Source organism: Pteropus vampyrus, unplaced genomic scaffold (assembly GCF_000151845.1).
Source record: "Pteropus vampyrus isolate Shadow unplaced genomic scaffold, Pvam_2.0 Scaffold15, whole genome shotgun sequence".
In the NCBI taxonomy this organism is placed as follows: Eukaryota; Metazoa; Chordata; class Mammalia; order Chiroptera; family Pteropodidae; genus Pteropus; species Pteropus vampyrus.
The window spans coordinates 5,987,789-6,004,944 of record NW_011888796.1 but is presented as its reverse complement, the minus strand read 5'-3'; the positions used below and the strand labels follow the sequence as shown (position 1 = coordinate 6,004,944).

The 17,156-nt window shown below is 35.5% G+C and overlaps 1 protein-coding gene and 1 pseudogene across 1 annotated transcript in view; one reads left to right on the top strand and one right to left on the bottom strand.

The window, feature by feature from the left end:
- Positions 1-740: 740 nt before the first annotated feature.
- LOC111735844 lies at positions 741-859 on the bottom strand (annotated as a pseudogene).
- A 2,974-nt stretch (positions 860-3,833) lies between these two features.
- Positions 3,834-17,156, top strand: part of SYT16 (synaptotagmin 16) — an 87,587-nt gene continuing 74,264 nt past the window's right edge. Inside the window, 1 exon segment of the mRNA XM_011384664.1 lies at positions 3,834-4,356. Within this exon segment, the coding sequence (XP_011382966.1) occupies positions 3,834-4,356 (523 nt within the window).

Here is a 17,156-nt window from a genome sequence, read left to right as displayed (position 1 = left end):
ATGGCTCTGTGAGTTGTGAAAATGTAGAAACAGTTCCAATCTGGTTAATAAATAGCTGCTGATCTGAGGTCCTTCCCACTGCCTTGTTGCACTCGCCACACCTCCTCATACCAGTGATTCAGAAATTAAAAAGTTGACACCCAACAGGAGGCCTTGAGGACCCCTCTAGCTTAAAGGCCAGTTAAATGGTGCTGATATTTAGGTTGTTTTTGAGCATCTGTCTTTTTGCTTGTGATTATTATTAAATTTTTTTGAGCATCTCTTCTCCTGTTTGCCCTAGTAGAGAAGGTAAACTTTATTCTTTAGGGTAGGATTTAAACATTCAAATGTTTCCAGGGATAAAGGAGGCTACACAGAAATGAGTGAAACAAATGGGTATAAAGAACAGAGAAAAGTGAGGACTGCAGTGAATTTGAGGCATTAAAATTAAGTTTAAAAGCCTCTGTGTCAATAAACACGAATAAATGTTTGCCAGTGTTCAAATTTTGCAGTATAAGAAATAGGGAGCCGGTGGTTTCTTTCTTTCTTTCTTTCTTTTCCTTCCTTCCTTCCTTCCTTCTTTCCTTCCTTCCTTCCTTCCTTCCTTCCTTCCTTCCTTCCTTCCTTTTAACTATAGGAATGATACAAGATTGATTGATTGATTGATTTTAGGCAAGGCAACCCTTGGTTGACCTCACCTATTGCAAGGACCTTGTCAGTTTACAATCCCTTATTTTTTAATTTATTTTTAAAATTATTTACACCTACAGCACCTGGTCTTCCTAGGTGGTCTCTCATCCAAGTACTAACCAGGTCCGACCCTGCTTAGCTTCCAAGATCAGACAGGATTGGGCTTGTTCAGGGTGGCATGGCCAAAGACCAAGATTTAAAAAATTTGCCATTGGAGTTTGATGGACAGAGATTCTGGAAGGCAGGGAGATATGAGGCTGAGAGCATGGGCTATTCCTAGCTCAAAGATTGGACAAGAAAATGCTTGCTTAAATTAAAAAAAAAAAATTGAGTTACATATGAAAACAAAGTTTTCTCTTTATAATAAAACAATAAAAAGGATTATTGGATGACTGAGGAAGATATGTCATTTCTGTCTTAAAAAGTTTCAAGTACCTAAAGGACATTGGTAGAGACTAAACCCAATCATTCTCAGAGAACTTTCTAGGTCTGGGATGCCCTGAAGTATATTAACTTAAGCAAAATATTTTTGGAGAAAATACAAACAAAACAACTATGGTGGTGGAATGGGGTGGGATAAATGCTGAAAGAACTCTTCAGTGTTACCAAGCAGGCAATTTGTGTGGTAACATTCAGATGTTTTCAACGATTCTGATGTATTCATCAATTTAACAAATTTGAGTACATGTGATATGCCAGGCACTGTCCTATGCACAGTTTTAAATAGGGTTTGTTAATTCGTTTATTGAGAATTTACTATGTGCTTGGTATTATTCTAGGTCCTCAAGGTAAATTAGAGAACAGAACAGCCGATCAATCCCTGACCTCCACAGAACTTCCACTCTAGGGGAGGAGACAGTTGATAAACCTGATACCAGATCAGGTTATGGTGAGCAAATCTAGGCTCGGGAAGACTAGAAATGGAAACCAAACAGGGAAGTTGATCACTGTACAAAATATAATGGAAGAGAGTCTTTATATACCCCAAACTAGCAGAACTTGGAGTGGAAGGAGAAAGTGTTGAAGAAATTCACAATCACTAGAAGGTTGTGAGTCTAGAGTGTTGAACAGTCTTTGTTGCAAAAGTGATGTGCCAGGTTTTGATGAGATGAATTTGAGATTTTGGTGAGACACCCAAGTGTAGCTATTCCCTTAGATTATCATTTCTCAGCATTTCTCATTGGGTATCAGAATTACCTATGACACCAGTCTCCAACCTTTTTGGCAGCTGGGTCTGGTGCTCCTATGAGAATCTAACGTCTGATGATCTGATGTGGAGCTGAGGTGGTGATGCTAGCGCTGGGGAGCGGCTGCAAATATAGATGAAGCTTTGCTCCCTGGCCTGCTGCTCACCTCCTGCTGTGTGGCCTGGTTCCTACCAGGCCATGACTGGTACCAGTCCTTGGCCCTGGGGTTAGGGACCCTTAACCTAGGGATCTTGGCAGAAATACAAAGGTCCAGGACTTATTCCTTCAACCAGCCTGGGCCTCTGTGTTCTTTTATTAGCTCACCAGCTTCTGACAGAGCAAAATTTGAGAACTACCGGCTTAGATAACCAGAGATACAACCTAAAAAGAGGGATGAGCTGAAGGATGGAGATGTATATTTTGGAGTTTTAAAAAAAATGTTCATTGAGACTTATGGTCGGGTCAATTCTCCCAGCTGATGAGCATAAAGTGGGAGGAGGAGAAACCAGAGGACATGAGTGGTTGCATGTGTGTAGCTGGTGGGAAGATAAGGAAGAGCCTAAAAGACAGACACATGAATTATTCAGCATAAGGGGAAAGTGGAGAGAGCTCAGTTTCCCTTTAACTGGAATGTAGGCTCCATGGGGAAAGAGACCTCAGGGTTAGCTTATACCTGGCATTGTGCCCAGCACTTAATAGGCACTTAATCAATATTTGTTTATTGAATGAGTCGATGCATGCGTGAATGGTAATTACAAAAGCCAAAGAGAAATTTTTAGGAGAATATAGGCAGTCATATCAAATGTAGTACCCTGAGGTCAAGAGGGCTGAAACTTACGGGATTGCTGGTAGATTTGGTCAAAAAGAAGCTGTTGCTGTAAAAGAAATGGTGTAATTAAGTATGAGCAGTGAATTTAAGCTCTACTGTCATTCATAACATTTATCCTGAGCTGTTGATGAGAAGCATAAAGACAATAAGATATTTAAATACATATATACACATAAAACACATACATATGCATATGTATGCACACATTTCTGTGTATGTTTATATGCACGTTTATATGTAAAAGTGTAGATATTTAGCTCTTGAATCTTCATTGTGCCCTCTTGCTCTGTTGTTGTCTTCTAGCTACCTCCTTCAGTTTGTAAATCTGGTGGGAAGAAGTGTCTCTCAAGAGTCTCACAGGTTGCGGAGGGCTGTCTTGGGGAGGTTGGAATATAGACAAAGGCAATGAGATGCTAGGGATGTATCTCTAGTAAGCTGCATAATCCACTTGCCATCCTCAGTTTTTCAGTGGTTGTTTGCTCCCCAAGAATAGATATAATTTCTAGAAATTGCATTAAAATATAAAATCCTACTTTAAGATATGTTAAAAGCTTCTTAATTTCAGTCACACATTTCCTTTGAAAGGACAAATCTTTTTCTCATGAAGCAGAGATGCTTATTAGCTAGCTCTCTGGGATCTGCAGGTTCATAGATGAAGCATCCAACCTTTCTCGTATTTTGAAATGTCATATCTAACTGCTTTTTAATGAAGAGCCATTTATTCTTTTCACACTGTTAGGTGTGGTCTATGGGGATAGACCTCTCAGTTCACATGAATAGAGCTGATTACTAGTAATGGAAATTTTGCACATGCTTGTGGACGTAAATAGGCACTGAAATAATTTATGTTTATACTGTCACAGTTATTTTTATTTAGCTGCCCTAAGATTTCAAGGATGATCTCTTTTTGTCCCCAATTGCTGTTTAACATTGATTGTAGGTATTTGGTGATGGGTCTGAAGTTGTAACTTTAACAGGTGTAAGTATTTCTTTCCTCTGTTTCAGCTGAGAAGTTTTGAGAGTGAAATATTCACAACCACTAAGAGATCTCCAGTTTAATTTCCCATCATGCTTATTCTGTAGTTCACATTAAGTCCAGAGTACTGAAGGACCTGAACAAGTGAACTTTAGACATCAAATAGCTGGCCATGGTGTTGGCCATGGCGTCTCAGGATGCTCAGAACTTCTTCCAGCCTCTCTCTTCCTGGATGTCCCGGGTATATGAAGCTCTCCAGCAAGCAGGAGATGCGTTATCTGCCTCACTGGTTAACTTAAGCAGACAAGACTCTAAATTGAGTGACAAGTTAGACCAGGACTTAGATGATATGCAGATGCAGGAAACTTACTTTGAAAATGAAGAACAAAGCAATGATTGGAGTCAAGAGGACACAAATTCCTTGTTTCTTGAAGTGGATCATTTCTCCTGTTGTAATAGTGATTTACAGGACTCTGCCCAAAGTTCAAGCCCTAGACTTAGCCAACATGCAAAAGACTCGTGTTCCATAATGTCCCAGTGGCCCAATCAGACCCTTGATGACCAAAAGCTACCGCATGTGCTTTCTTCTATTGCTGAGGAAGACCATCACCTTGAAAAGCAAAGGAGTGGCCTTCAACGTGGCTTTGAGAGCCAGCTCTCTGGTATTTTAGAAAATGTTAATGGAAAAAAGCAAGGTAAGCTAGTCAGTAATCATTTTCTCTGGGTTCTTCCAAAGAACATTCCTATTCATTTTATTTTGACTTGTTTTAGTTATCATATGAATTTTATTTTTCTCTCTCATATACCTTTTCCATATGCTAGCTTCTTACTGAGAGATGTAATCCTTAAGAATATTTTCAATATATAAAACTTTGGAAAATCCATGTTTGTGAGCTCCATATTCCAAAACAATAGTCTGAGCAAGTGAAATGATGAAAATGAGTTTGTGGGTTCTGTTTGAGAAGCACCTTGTACATATGTCATGCTTTTGAAAATATCCTTTAAATTGTTCTCTTTTTTTTTTCACTAGGTTAGGAATCTCTAGATGTTACTATATTATTCAGTGTGAAATCCTGTGCAAAAAGCCATACTTGTTGCAAAATTTTTAGTTGATAACACTTTAAGAACACTTCTCACAATGTTTCACTGAGACGTGATGTGAGATGACAGTAGATAGGAAATCTTTGAAATAAGAAGAACTTGATTTTCTTTTAGCCTTGAATGGAAAAGGCATGTTTAAGACAAATTGTGTATAGACCTTTATCTTGTCAGAACTGAGCATATAATAGGCCTGCAATAAATGTATAATAAATATGAGGAAACTGTAATTCATCCTGTAAAAGCAGCTGTAGTATATTCTGGCATAAAATTTTCATACTTCTAATACTCTGAGCCTAAAAAATGGACATTCCGTCTGGCTGAGAGACAGAGAGGTATATGATATGCAGAGAACGATGTTAGGTGTCTATATATGATGTGTGGTTATACTATATAGCTCACACAGGCTATTTATTAATATAGAGCAACAGAACCCACAAACTCATTTTCACCATTTCACAGGTTATGTAATATAAAGGTGAAGCAATTCATTCTCTTCTTGTTGTAGGGAACAGCTATTTCTGGAATACTTCATAGTCTCTTCATCTATTTTCATGATTCCTTTTAGCTTTATCTTTGTAAGGAAATGTTTTATGCAGATATATGAAGTCTGGGAAAATGAGGAAACAATTTTCTATTCTTTCTATAAAACTTCCTTGATACTTTTACTCAAAGTAATAGTAAATGCTAGAATAAATTAGTGAAAACAAGGTAGAATGATATTCTTTCTGAATCTGATCTGATAAACTATAAATAAATACACTTTTAAGTGTTTTAAAATTACCTGTAGAGATAATTATAGAAATATCTGGACTACCAATAAGATTTCTTAAGTTTGACTTGAAATTTCTATTTCTATTTTAGAAAATTCTTGTTAAAGTTGAACTGTACTTAAAATTGTTACAATTTTGGCTCAGTAGGTATTTAACACTTGCTTTTGTTAATTTTTGTAAATTAATGGCAGTAAAATAATTATGTTTATCCATTCAAGAGACTAGATTTATCCATTCACTAGATTGTAGCCTCCTGGAAGGCAGGGGTCATATCATAGATTCATTTCTATATTTTTACCATCAAGCACAATGTTAGGTATATAATAGGACAAAAAATAATAATTAATGATGTAACAGCAACACGAAAGCTAACAAGTGTAAGAGGCAAATATTATTATTATTCTCACTTCACAGTTGAGAAAATTGATGCTTAGAGAGTTTGAGAGAGAGTATACCCAAGATTCACATTTAGAAAGAGGCAGAGCTCAGGAAAGTTGATTCTAGAGTTTCCACATACACTCTCACTCTTTTTTTCTATTTAAAGATATTAATTTACATACAGTAAAATTTATCCTTTTTAGTACCGTTCTGTGAGTTTTGGCAAACACACAGGTTCTTGTAACCACTGCCATATCAAGGTATAAAACAGTTTCATCACCTCAAAAAAATTCCCTCAAGTCCCTTTGTTGTCAATCCGTTTCCTTATATCCCGCTCCTAGAAATTACTGATATATTTCCTGTTTCTATTGTTTGTCTTCTCCAGAAAGTCATATAAATGGAATTGTGCAGTTTATAGCCTTTTGAATCTGGCTTCTTTCGTAATGCACTTATAATGCATTTGAGAATCATCCATGTTGTCATGTGTTTCAGTAGTTTGCTTCTTTTTGTTGCTGAGTAGTACTCCATTGCATGAATGCACCACAGTTTGTTGATCCATTCGTCAGCTGAGGAATAGTTGAGTTGTTTCCAGTTTTTAGCAATATGAGTAAAGCTGCTATAAACATTTACAAAACAGGTTTTTGTGTGAATATAAATTTTCATTTCAATTAGGGAGATACCTAGGAGTGAGATTGCTGGATCATATAGGAAGTATGTGCTTAGCTTCATAAAAAAAATTCTACTGTTTTCCAAAGTATCATTTTGTATTCCCAAAAGTAATCTATGAGACTTCCAGTCACTCATGTCTTTACCAGCACTTTGGGATATTATTATTATTGAAAAAAATTTTAAAGCCATTCTCATGGGTATGTAGTCATAGCTGATGTTGGGAGATAATTCTCCATTGGTCTCTTGCGTTTTTACATGTCCTGAGAGCACAGTCACATCTTTTATTTTGGATTATCTTTTCAAGGATATGTGTATGACGGAGAGCCTTGAAAGACAGAGATAGTGTCTCACTCCAGAGCAGAGGGAAGATTTATTTGCTGTCCTGTCCAATAAATTTAATGTCTCTCTTCAGGGCAAAGTTTAGGCAGATTTGCTTGCAAAGAATAGAGGTTTTCCAAACTTGGTATGCATATACCCACTGCATGCATGGAATCTGTCTGGGCCTGCATCTGCATTGCCCCTGTGGTACTTGGAGAATGAGCAACTGACATTGCTCATGTTGCTTGCTGTGCTGTAATAAATTATTCATTGTCTCTGACCCAGAAGTCTTGTGTCTTCTGCCAATGTTCATAAAACTGAAGCAAGTTAACTCATTTGTATTCAAGTATGGTAAAATCTCAGATCCTTCATAGGTTTTAACATCCCAATTTGGCTTTGATTTTCATTGCCCTAATAACTAATGACATTGAGCACCTTTTCATGTAGTTATTTGTCATCTGTAGGCTCCCATGGTAAAGTCTTCAAATCTTTTGCCCATTTTTATTGAATTTTTTTCGTTTTCTTATTTTTGAGATTTGAGTTATGTCTATATTTTGAATGTGAGTTACTTTTCAGGTATATGATTTAAACATATTTTCTCCCTGTTTTGTGGGTTGTCTTTTTATTCTCTTAACAATGTCCCTCAAAGAACAGAGATTTGTAATTAGGTGAAATCACATTTTTCTTTTATGAATTGTGCTTTTGGTATCATATCTAAGAAATCTTTGTATCACCTAGGGCCGCAAAGATTTTTTTTCCTATGGTTTATTCCAAGAATTTCAAAGTTATGGGTTTATGTTTAGAGCTATGATTCATTTTGAGATAATTTTTTACATAATGCAAGATATGGATGAGTTTTCTCCTCCCCCACCCCATATAGATTTTCAATCATTCCTACGCCATTTGTTGAAATGACTATCCTTTCTCCATTATATGCTTTGACATCATTGTGAGAAACCTGTTATCTATATACATGTGGGTCTATTTCTGGACTTTCTATATTTTCCCATTAATCTATATTTATATTCTTTCTCCAATATCACACTGTATTGATCACTATAGCTTTATAATAAAAGTGTTGAAATTAGGTAGTGTGACCCCTCTGACTTTATTACATTTTAAAAAATGTTTTGACTGTTGTAGTTTATTTGCTTTTCCATATAATTCTTAGAATAAGCTTATTTTTTAAAAAAAAATTATTAAGAATTTGATTGGAATTGTGTTGAATTTATAGATAAGTTTGGAGATAATGATATGCTAATTATATTGTGTTTTGCAATCCATGAACATGGTATATCACTTCATTTATTTAGTTCTCAATTTTTTAAATCTGTTTTAGTTTCCAGCATACAGGTCTCTTATGTATTTTGTTAGATTTATACCTAAGTATTTTTTTGGATACTATTATAAATAATACTTTCATAACTTTTAATTTCCAATGGCTACTTTCTATTATTTAGAAATACCACTGATTTTTAAATAGTGACCTTGTATTATGCAACCTGTCTAAACTTAGTGATTAGTCCTAATAGCTTTTTTGTTGTTGCAATTTTGGGATTTTCTACATAGACAATAATGTAATCTGTGAGAGAAATGACAGTTTTATTTCTTCCTTTTCAATATCAATGTCTATTTTTTCTTTTTCTTGACTGATTACACTATATTATCATTTTGAATGAGTGATGAAAGTGAGTATCTTTGCCTTGATCCTGAGCTTAGTGGAAAAGCTTTGACTTTCACTATTACTTAGTAGTTATGTGTAGGTTTCTGTAGATGATTTTTATGATATTGAAGCAATTCCCTTCTATTCCAATTTGCTGAGAGTTTTTATCAGAAAAGGTGTTGAATTATGTCAAATGCTATTTTGCATCTATTGAGCAGATCATATGATTTTTCTTGTTTAGTCTGTTGAAATGAATTACACTGATTTATTTTTGAGTGATTAACTAGTTTTGCATACCTGGCATAAAATCCACTTGGTCATAGTATACTATTCTTTTCATATATTGCTAGACTTGATTTGCTAATACTTTGTTGAGAATTTTTTTAAAATTTATTTTCATTAGGGATATTAGTTTATAGTTTTCTTTTCTTGCAACATCTGTCTGGTTTTGGTACCTGGGTAATGCTGGCCTCGTAAAATGAGTTGTGAAATGTTTCTCATTTCCTATAGTCTGGAAAAATTTGTATTCAATTAGTATTATTTATTAAGTATTTGCTGAAATTTTCCTTTGAAGCTAACTGAACTTGGAAATTTTTGCTTTGTGGGAAGATTTTGAAATACAAATTCAACTTTTTAAGTATGTATTGGAATATTCAAGTTATAAGTCTTTCTTGAGTGATTTTTGGAAGTTTTTGTTTTTCAAGGATTTTTTTCATGTCATTTATTTTGTTACATTTATGGCCATAGATTTTTCTGATTATCTTTTTAATGTTTGTAAGGTTTATAATGATCTTTTTTATTTCCCAATATTGGTAATTTTTGACTTCTTTTTTTTTGGAGGGGTTTTTGTCTGTCTGAGAGGAGAATTATCTTGGTTTTCCCTAAAGTTCTATAATGCCTGTCATGCTTGTCACATATAACAAGTCCTATAAAAAAAGTTTGTTTAAAGTTATAATAACGATGTACTTGGTAACTTTTGGGATAATTTTGCCAGAGGTGATCTGAGAAGGTTCCACAGAGCAGATGATGTAGGACTGCAAACTGTGAGCATGAGTCAGAATTTAACAAGTGAATGGAGAGAGAAAGGCATTCCAGTTGGAGGAAATGATGAGGACACAAACATTTGGAGAAGCATGACATTTTCAGGGATGGATCATGAGGGTATGGTTTAGGCTGCAGTTGGGATTTAGCTTTTATCCTGTAAGCAGTTGGGAATCTCAAAAAGATGTTAATCAAGAGTGATACCAACAGAGCTGTGTTTTAGAAGAATAACTCTAGCATCAGTTTGGAGTCTAAATCTGAGGAAAGAGTATATGTTAGAGAGCTATTATAGTTGATTGTAAGAAGAAACTGTGTATAAAACAATATTAATATATAAGGAGAAATAATTGTCATTATTTTGATGTTGTTCCCCCAAACAGGCATCTCAAAAAGAGAGTCTTTGACAGGGCTCTGGAAGGGCAATGGGGCACCAACTTATTACTGCTAGATAAACGCAGAAGTCCAGGTTTCCCTCTCTGCCTCCCTTAACCCTTGCAGGGGGGCTCCTCATTAAGGCTGGATTGGGATGGGAGTTCCATCTCCCCATGTGGTCTCCACTAACACTGAGCGGAGGTTAGCCTTATTACTGCTCGGTGATGGTAAAAATCCTGAGTCTCCACTGACTTCTGACACCACCCAAGTCAGAAGAGGCAGGAGTGCCTCATTACTTCTAGGTAGAAGTCCAGGCTCCTCATGGGGTGTCTTCTGATACTGTGGGGTACAAGATGGTCATCACTGACCATCAAGAATGAAAGTTCTGGATCCCTAAATGACCTTCTTTGGCACCCCAGGGTGGAGGTATTAGGGTATACCTTCCGTGGTCTTTTGTGTAGAGAGAGCAAGCTTTTCTCGAGGCCTTTTTTTTGTTTATGCCTATTGGCATTTCTGGGTTGCCAGCTTCTCCATCTTCAAGTCTGACATCTTCAAGGCAAAAAAACCTAGGGCACTCACCCCATGTTGTTCCTTGAGTCCCGTGGTTCCTAGCCAGTCTGCCTTCTTCTCTGTACTGTTCAGTCTTTTAATCTTTGTTTTATATGCAATGTTTAGGGTTTTTGGTTGTAAGTGGGAGGAAGAATATGGAAAAGAACAACTATCTTCCTGGAAGTGAAAGTGTACTAATTAGTTCTTAATAACATTACGATTTCAAATCTCTCTACTTCTCTCTGCTTCACAGTGAAAATAAGAACAGTAAAAGAGTGATATGTATGCATAGGTAAATATAGGGAGATACACTTCTTTATAGAGAGGTCTTGTATGATGGCCCTTCTCAGTTAATTAAATATTTATTGAATGCCTACCAAGTACAAAGCTCTGTATTTGGGAAAGGTGAATGGACCAGTATACACAAGGATAAGCTATGGGCCTCTCCTTCAGATTATTGAAAAGCTTATACCATTCATTTAATATGTTCCAGAGAATGCAAAAATGTTTTTGATGTCCTGGCTCTTTGGTAGCACTGGGAGCTGGGAATGCATCAGAGACCTAGAATGAGACAGTCCCCTTGTTCCAATTCACTCTTGACTTCAGATGGAAGAGCTTTGCTAAGTTGCCTCTAGGGAGCGTCCCTTTCTCTCTCCCCCTAGTGTGATACAGCTCACTAATTTACTTCAAATGCCTATAGCAAATGAACAAAAGCTCTTATTCCTCTCTTTCCTTAAAATATTTAAGTACCTCGGGGCTCTATGATACTAGGAACCGAATTTTCAGCTCTGTGAATGTTAAAACATTTTTTTTTTTTTTTAAATTTTATGTGCTGGTTAAGTCTTAAATTATCTTCACATGCTCATTTTCCCCTTTATACCGAGGGATCATGTCAGACACAGTACATGGGCTGCTTTGCAGTCTATTCAAGAGATGTATTTGGAGATACACTCAGCAAAGGAAGCCTTTTAATCAGTGATTTATATGCACTTTTTAAAAAGCCTTGTCAAGCCTGCTTTTCCCATTTAACCTTGAATTCTTTTCATAACGCTGTGTCTTGATTTTATGTTCCTTAATGTGCCATATTTTTCTCCACAATAGATTTTAAGCTAAATTGGCCCAAAACAAGGGGGATGCTGAATGCTTTTTGTAACCATGGAAACATTTCTGGGCACTTACTGAGGACCTGGTTGCCAATAGTAATGTAACAGAGAAAATAGATACACTTCATTTAGCAGTTGCCTATGATTAAGAGGCAGATAGATTCCTTACAGTGCCATCTCAAGATAGGCTTTTTGGTTTAAAGACCCAAATCCACAACACCAAAATCTCAGTCGAGAGGCAGTTCTGACACCTTTGATATGTGATGGGAAGGAGTTCTAATTGCATTTAAAAATTGTCTTTTGTTTTCAGTTTTTCACCTCATACTTTCTTTTTTTTTTTTTTTTTTGAGGCTGTTTTTTAACCACATGTATTTGTTTCCAAGAAATATGCTCACTATTTCCTGAAATAGCCTGCTAATGGAATTAATGTGTTCCAAGTATACTGGCATATGGAACTTTAGAAACACTCTTTGGTTACATGGAATGGATTTAAAAAGTAGAACAGTAGGCTTTGAAATCAGGGTGATATAATTTGAATTTTCAATCAGATTACAAGATTAATATGACATAGAAGGGAAAATCCTACAGTGTTCTTAGTGGCTGGTCAGTCCCAAACTTTTATGGATTGAAGGTATTTTGTTCTGTTGATGACCTTTGGATGGCTTGTGGAGATCGAGACTAAATGGTATCAGGCAATACAATGCAATAGATTTATGTCATACAGGCTTTATTGCCTTTCAATAGGGTGTGTTACTACACATAATGTTGCATCCTGTTTTTCCTTTATTTGCAATACTCGCACTTTGCTTTTTCATTGCACAAGTGCTTTCTCGAAAGTAAACCTATTTTTGGTTAAATTTATCCTCATTTGTTAGTCTTTCATTTGATAGCATTTGTCATGTTTCTCGGTGATCCAGAACTGCCCATGAAAAAGGTTTAGTATTCTGTAAAATCTCCAAAATTTGTTTTCTAAAAGCCTTATGAAGTTAATTTTCTTCATATCTTGACTTGCATGTTTAAGAAAAGCTAGGTATTAGTCAACATGCTACAAGTTGACATAGATTTTTCAGAGCCTTGGCATTTAAGGCAAGAAGATTGTTGCCATTGTTATTTATTTTGCAATTTTGTGTCATTTTCAAAGGAAATATCAGGCCTATAACAAAATCCTATATGGACAGAAGTTATAACATGTAATTTATACAAATGGTCAAAATATAGAATCAATTTTTACCTTGATTTCTGGGTGTTATACAGATGCTAGAATATTTTTAAGGACAGGCTTAAATAAATAAAAATAAAATCTATTTTCTACTTTCCCATTCTTATCATCATTAGGAATGGATTATAGGAATTAGAGGTAAGTTATACCACGAATAAGCTTAAATTCTATTTTAATGATTCGCAAGGAACCAGAATTTTTCCTTAATAATAGAATTACTTGATAATAAAAAAGCTCAGGAGTTTTCCTTGCCTTGAGAGTCAGACAGTAATGGAGCCAGGTGTTTCTTTCTTGCAGTTATCTAGCCTCATGGGGGAAGAAGCTGGAGCTAGGTAGGAACCGCATACTTAAGAAGACCTTTTGTTCATTTATCTTTTTAAAAAAATTATTTATTTGAATTAGTTTCAAGTATATAGTACATTGGTTAGACATCTATGTATTGTTCATTTATCTTGTTTTTTCTTGCTTGAGAGTCTTACCTGTGTGTTTGTATGTTTATTTATCTTTCTAAATACCACGAATATGGAAAAGAACAACTATCTTCCTGGAAGTGAAAGTGTACTAATTAGTTCTTAATAACATTACGATTTCAAATCTCTACTTCTCTCTGCTTCACAGTGAAAATAAGAACAGTAAAAGAGTGATATGTATGCATAGGTAAATATAGGGAGATACACTTCTTTATAGAGAGGTCTTGTATGATGGCCCTTCTCAGTTAATTAAATATTTATTGAATGCCTACCAAGTACAAAGCTCTGTATTTGGGAAAGGTGAATGGACCAGTATACACAAGGATAAGCTATGGGCCTCTCCTTCAGATTATTGAAAAGCTTATACCATTCATTTAATATGTTCCAGAGAATGCAAAAATGTTTTTGATGTCCTGGCTCTTTGGTAGCACTGGGAGCTGGGAATGCATCAGAGACCTAGAATGAGACAGTCCCCTTGTTCCAATTCACTCTTGACTTCAGATGGAAGAGCTTTGCTAAGTTGCCTCTAGGGAGCGTCCCTTTCTCTCTCCCCCTAGTGTGATACAGCTCACTAATTTACTTCAAATGCCTATAGCAAATGAACAAAAGCTCTTATTCCTCTCTTTCCTTAAAATATTTAAGTACCTCGGGGCTCTATGATACTAGGAACCGAATTTTCAGCTCTGTGAATGTTAAAACATTTTTTTTTTTTTTAAATTTTATGTGCTGGTTAAGTCTTAAATTATCTTCACATGCTCATTTTCCCCTTTATACCGAGGGATCATGTCAGACACAGTACATGGGCTGCTTTGCAGTCTATTCAAGAGATGTATTTGGAGATACACTCAGCAAAGGAAGCCTTTTAATCAGTGATTTATATGCACTTTTTAAAAAGCCTTGTCAAGCCTGCTTTTCCCATTTAACCTTGAATTCTTTTCATAACGCTGTGTCTTGATTTTATGTTCCTTAATGTGCCATATTTTTCTCCACAATAGATTTTAAGCTAAATTGGCCCAAAACAAGGGGGATGCTGAATGCTTTTTGTAACCATGGAAACATTTCTGGGCACTTACTGAGGACCTGGTTGCCAATAGTAATGTAACAGAGAAAATAGATACACTTCATTTAGCAGTTGCCTATGATTAAGAGGCAGATAGATTCCTTACAGTGCCATCTCAAGATAGGCTTTTTGGTTTAAAGACCCAAATCCACAACACCAAAATCTCAGTCGAGAGGCAGTTCTGACACCTTTGATATGTGATGGGAAGGAGTTCTAATTGCATTTAAAAATTGTCTTTTGTTTTCAGTTTTTCACCTCATACTTTCTTTTTTTTTTTTTTTTTTGAGGCTGTTTTTTAACCACATGTATTTGTTTCCAAGAAATATGCTCACTATTTCCTGAAATAGCCTGCTAATGGAATTAATGTGTTCCAAGTATACTGGCATATGGAACTTTAGAAACACTCTTTGGTTACATGGAATGGATTTAAAAAGTAGAACAGTAGGCTTTGAAATCAGGGTGATATAATTTGAATTTTCAATCAGATTACAAGATTAATATGACATAGAAGGGAAAATCCTACAGTGTTCTTAGTGGCTGGTCAGTCCCAAACTTTTATGGATTGAAGGTATTTTGTTCTGTTGATGACCTTTGGATGGCTTGTGGAGATCGAGACTAAATGGTATCAGGCAATACAATGCAATAGATTTATGTCATACAGGCTTTATTGCCTTTCAATAGGGTGTGTTACTACACATAATGTTGCATCCTGTTTTTCCTTTATTTGCAATACTCGCACTTTGCTTTTTCATTGCACAAGTGCTTTCTCGAAAGTAAACCTATTTTTGGTTAAATTTATCCTCATTTGTTAGTCTTTCATTTGATAGCATTTGTCATGTTTCTCGGTGATCCAGAACTGCCCATGAAAAAGGTTTAGTATTCTGTAAAATCTCCAAAATTTGTTTTCTAAAAGCCTTATGAAGTTAATTTTCTTCATATGTTGACTTGCATGTTTAAGAAAAGCTAGGTATTAGTCAACATGCTACAAGTTGACATAGATTTTTCAGAGCCTTGGCATTTAAGGCAAGAAGATTGTTGCCATTGTTATTTATTTTGCAATTTTGTGTCATTTTCAAAGGAAATATCAGGCCTATAACAAAATCCTATATGGACAGAAGTTATAACATGTAATTTATACAAATGGTCAAAATATAGAATCAATTTTTACCTTGATTTCTGGGTGTTATACAGATGCTAGAATATTTTTAAGGACAGGCTTAAATAAATAAAAATAAAATCTATTTTCTACTTTCCCATTCTTATCATCATTAGGAATGGATTATAGGAATTAGAGGTAAGTTATACCACGAATAAGCTTAAATTCTATTTTAATGATTCGCAAGGAACCAGAATTTTTCCTTAATAATAGAATTACTTGATAATAAAAAAGCTCAGGAGTTTTCCTTGCCTTGAGAGTCAGACAGTAATGGAGCCAGGTGTTTCTTTCTTGCAGTTATCTAGCCTCATGGGGGAAGAAGCTGGAGCTAGGTAGGAACCGCATACTTAAGAAGACCTTTTGTTCATTTATCTTTTTAAAAAAATTATTTATTTGAATTAGTTTCAAGTATATAGTACATTGGTTAGACATCTATGTATTGTTCATTTATCTTGTTTTTTCTTGCTTGAGAGTCTTACCTGTGTGTTTGTATGTTTATTTATCTTTCTAAATACCACAGAGATATTATCCTCTTCTCTTCTCCTCCTCTTTTATTCTCCTTTCTTTGGTAAATCCCTTTTCTCTGTCCCCCTCCCCCCACCCTCCCCCCATTCTTTTCCAATATCTGCTCCTGAGAAGAGAGAGTCATGCTTCTGAAAAGAAACCATATAGTGGAGGGAGTTTTTGAGATGTGATTATAAGTTCTTCTTCCCTTTGAGCTCTTGTTAATTCTGCTCAGGGGTGGTCTAGGCCATTGCTAATGGGGTTTTTAGTGCCCTTTATAGCTCCTGGTTTTTAAATTTATGAAACATTTCAAAAACAGAAAAATATAGCATGATATAACAAACACCCACAAACCCACCATTAACTTTGCCACATCTTAAAGTTTTTCCATATTTAATTCAAATTTATTTTAAAGAAGTCATCTAGATTCTGCATATAAGTGAAATCACATAGTATTTGTCTTTCTCTGACTTATTTCAGTCAGCAGAATAACCTCTAGGTCCTTCCATGTCATTGCAAATGGTAGGATTTCATTTTTTGTGGCTGAGTAATATTTCATGGTTTATATGTATCGTAACTTCTTTATCCAATCATCTGTTGATGGGCACTTAGGTTGCTTCCAAACAGACTCACAGACATAAACAGAAGACACTGATGATTGCCAAAGGGGAGAGTGGGTGGGGGGCATGGTGAAAAAGGTAAAGGGATGAAGAAGTACAAATTAGTTACAAAACAGTCACAAGGAAGTGAAATGCAGCATTGGGAATATAGGCAACAATATTGTAGTGGCTACATATAGTGCCAGGTGGGTACTAGAGTAACTAGGGGGATTTCTTCATAAAATATATAAATACCTAACCATTGTGCTGTATTTATGAACCATTAGCTGAAACTAATTTAACAACCAAAAAAAGAAGCCATCTTGGACAGATATAATTGAAGTTCCCCCTTTGTTTCCTTTTCCTTCTCTCTTTACTAGGAGTACAACAAATCTAAACATATCACTTATCCATTCTTATGTTGATCTAATTTATCCCTTCTTATAAACACCTAATTTATTTCCAAATTTTCACTATTAAAAATAATTCTACAATGTAAATATATCTTTGAGCACATATACTG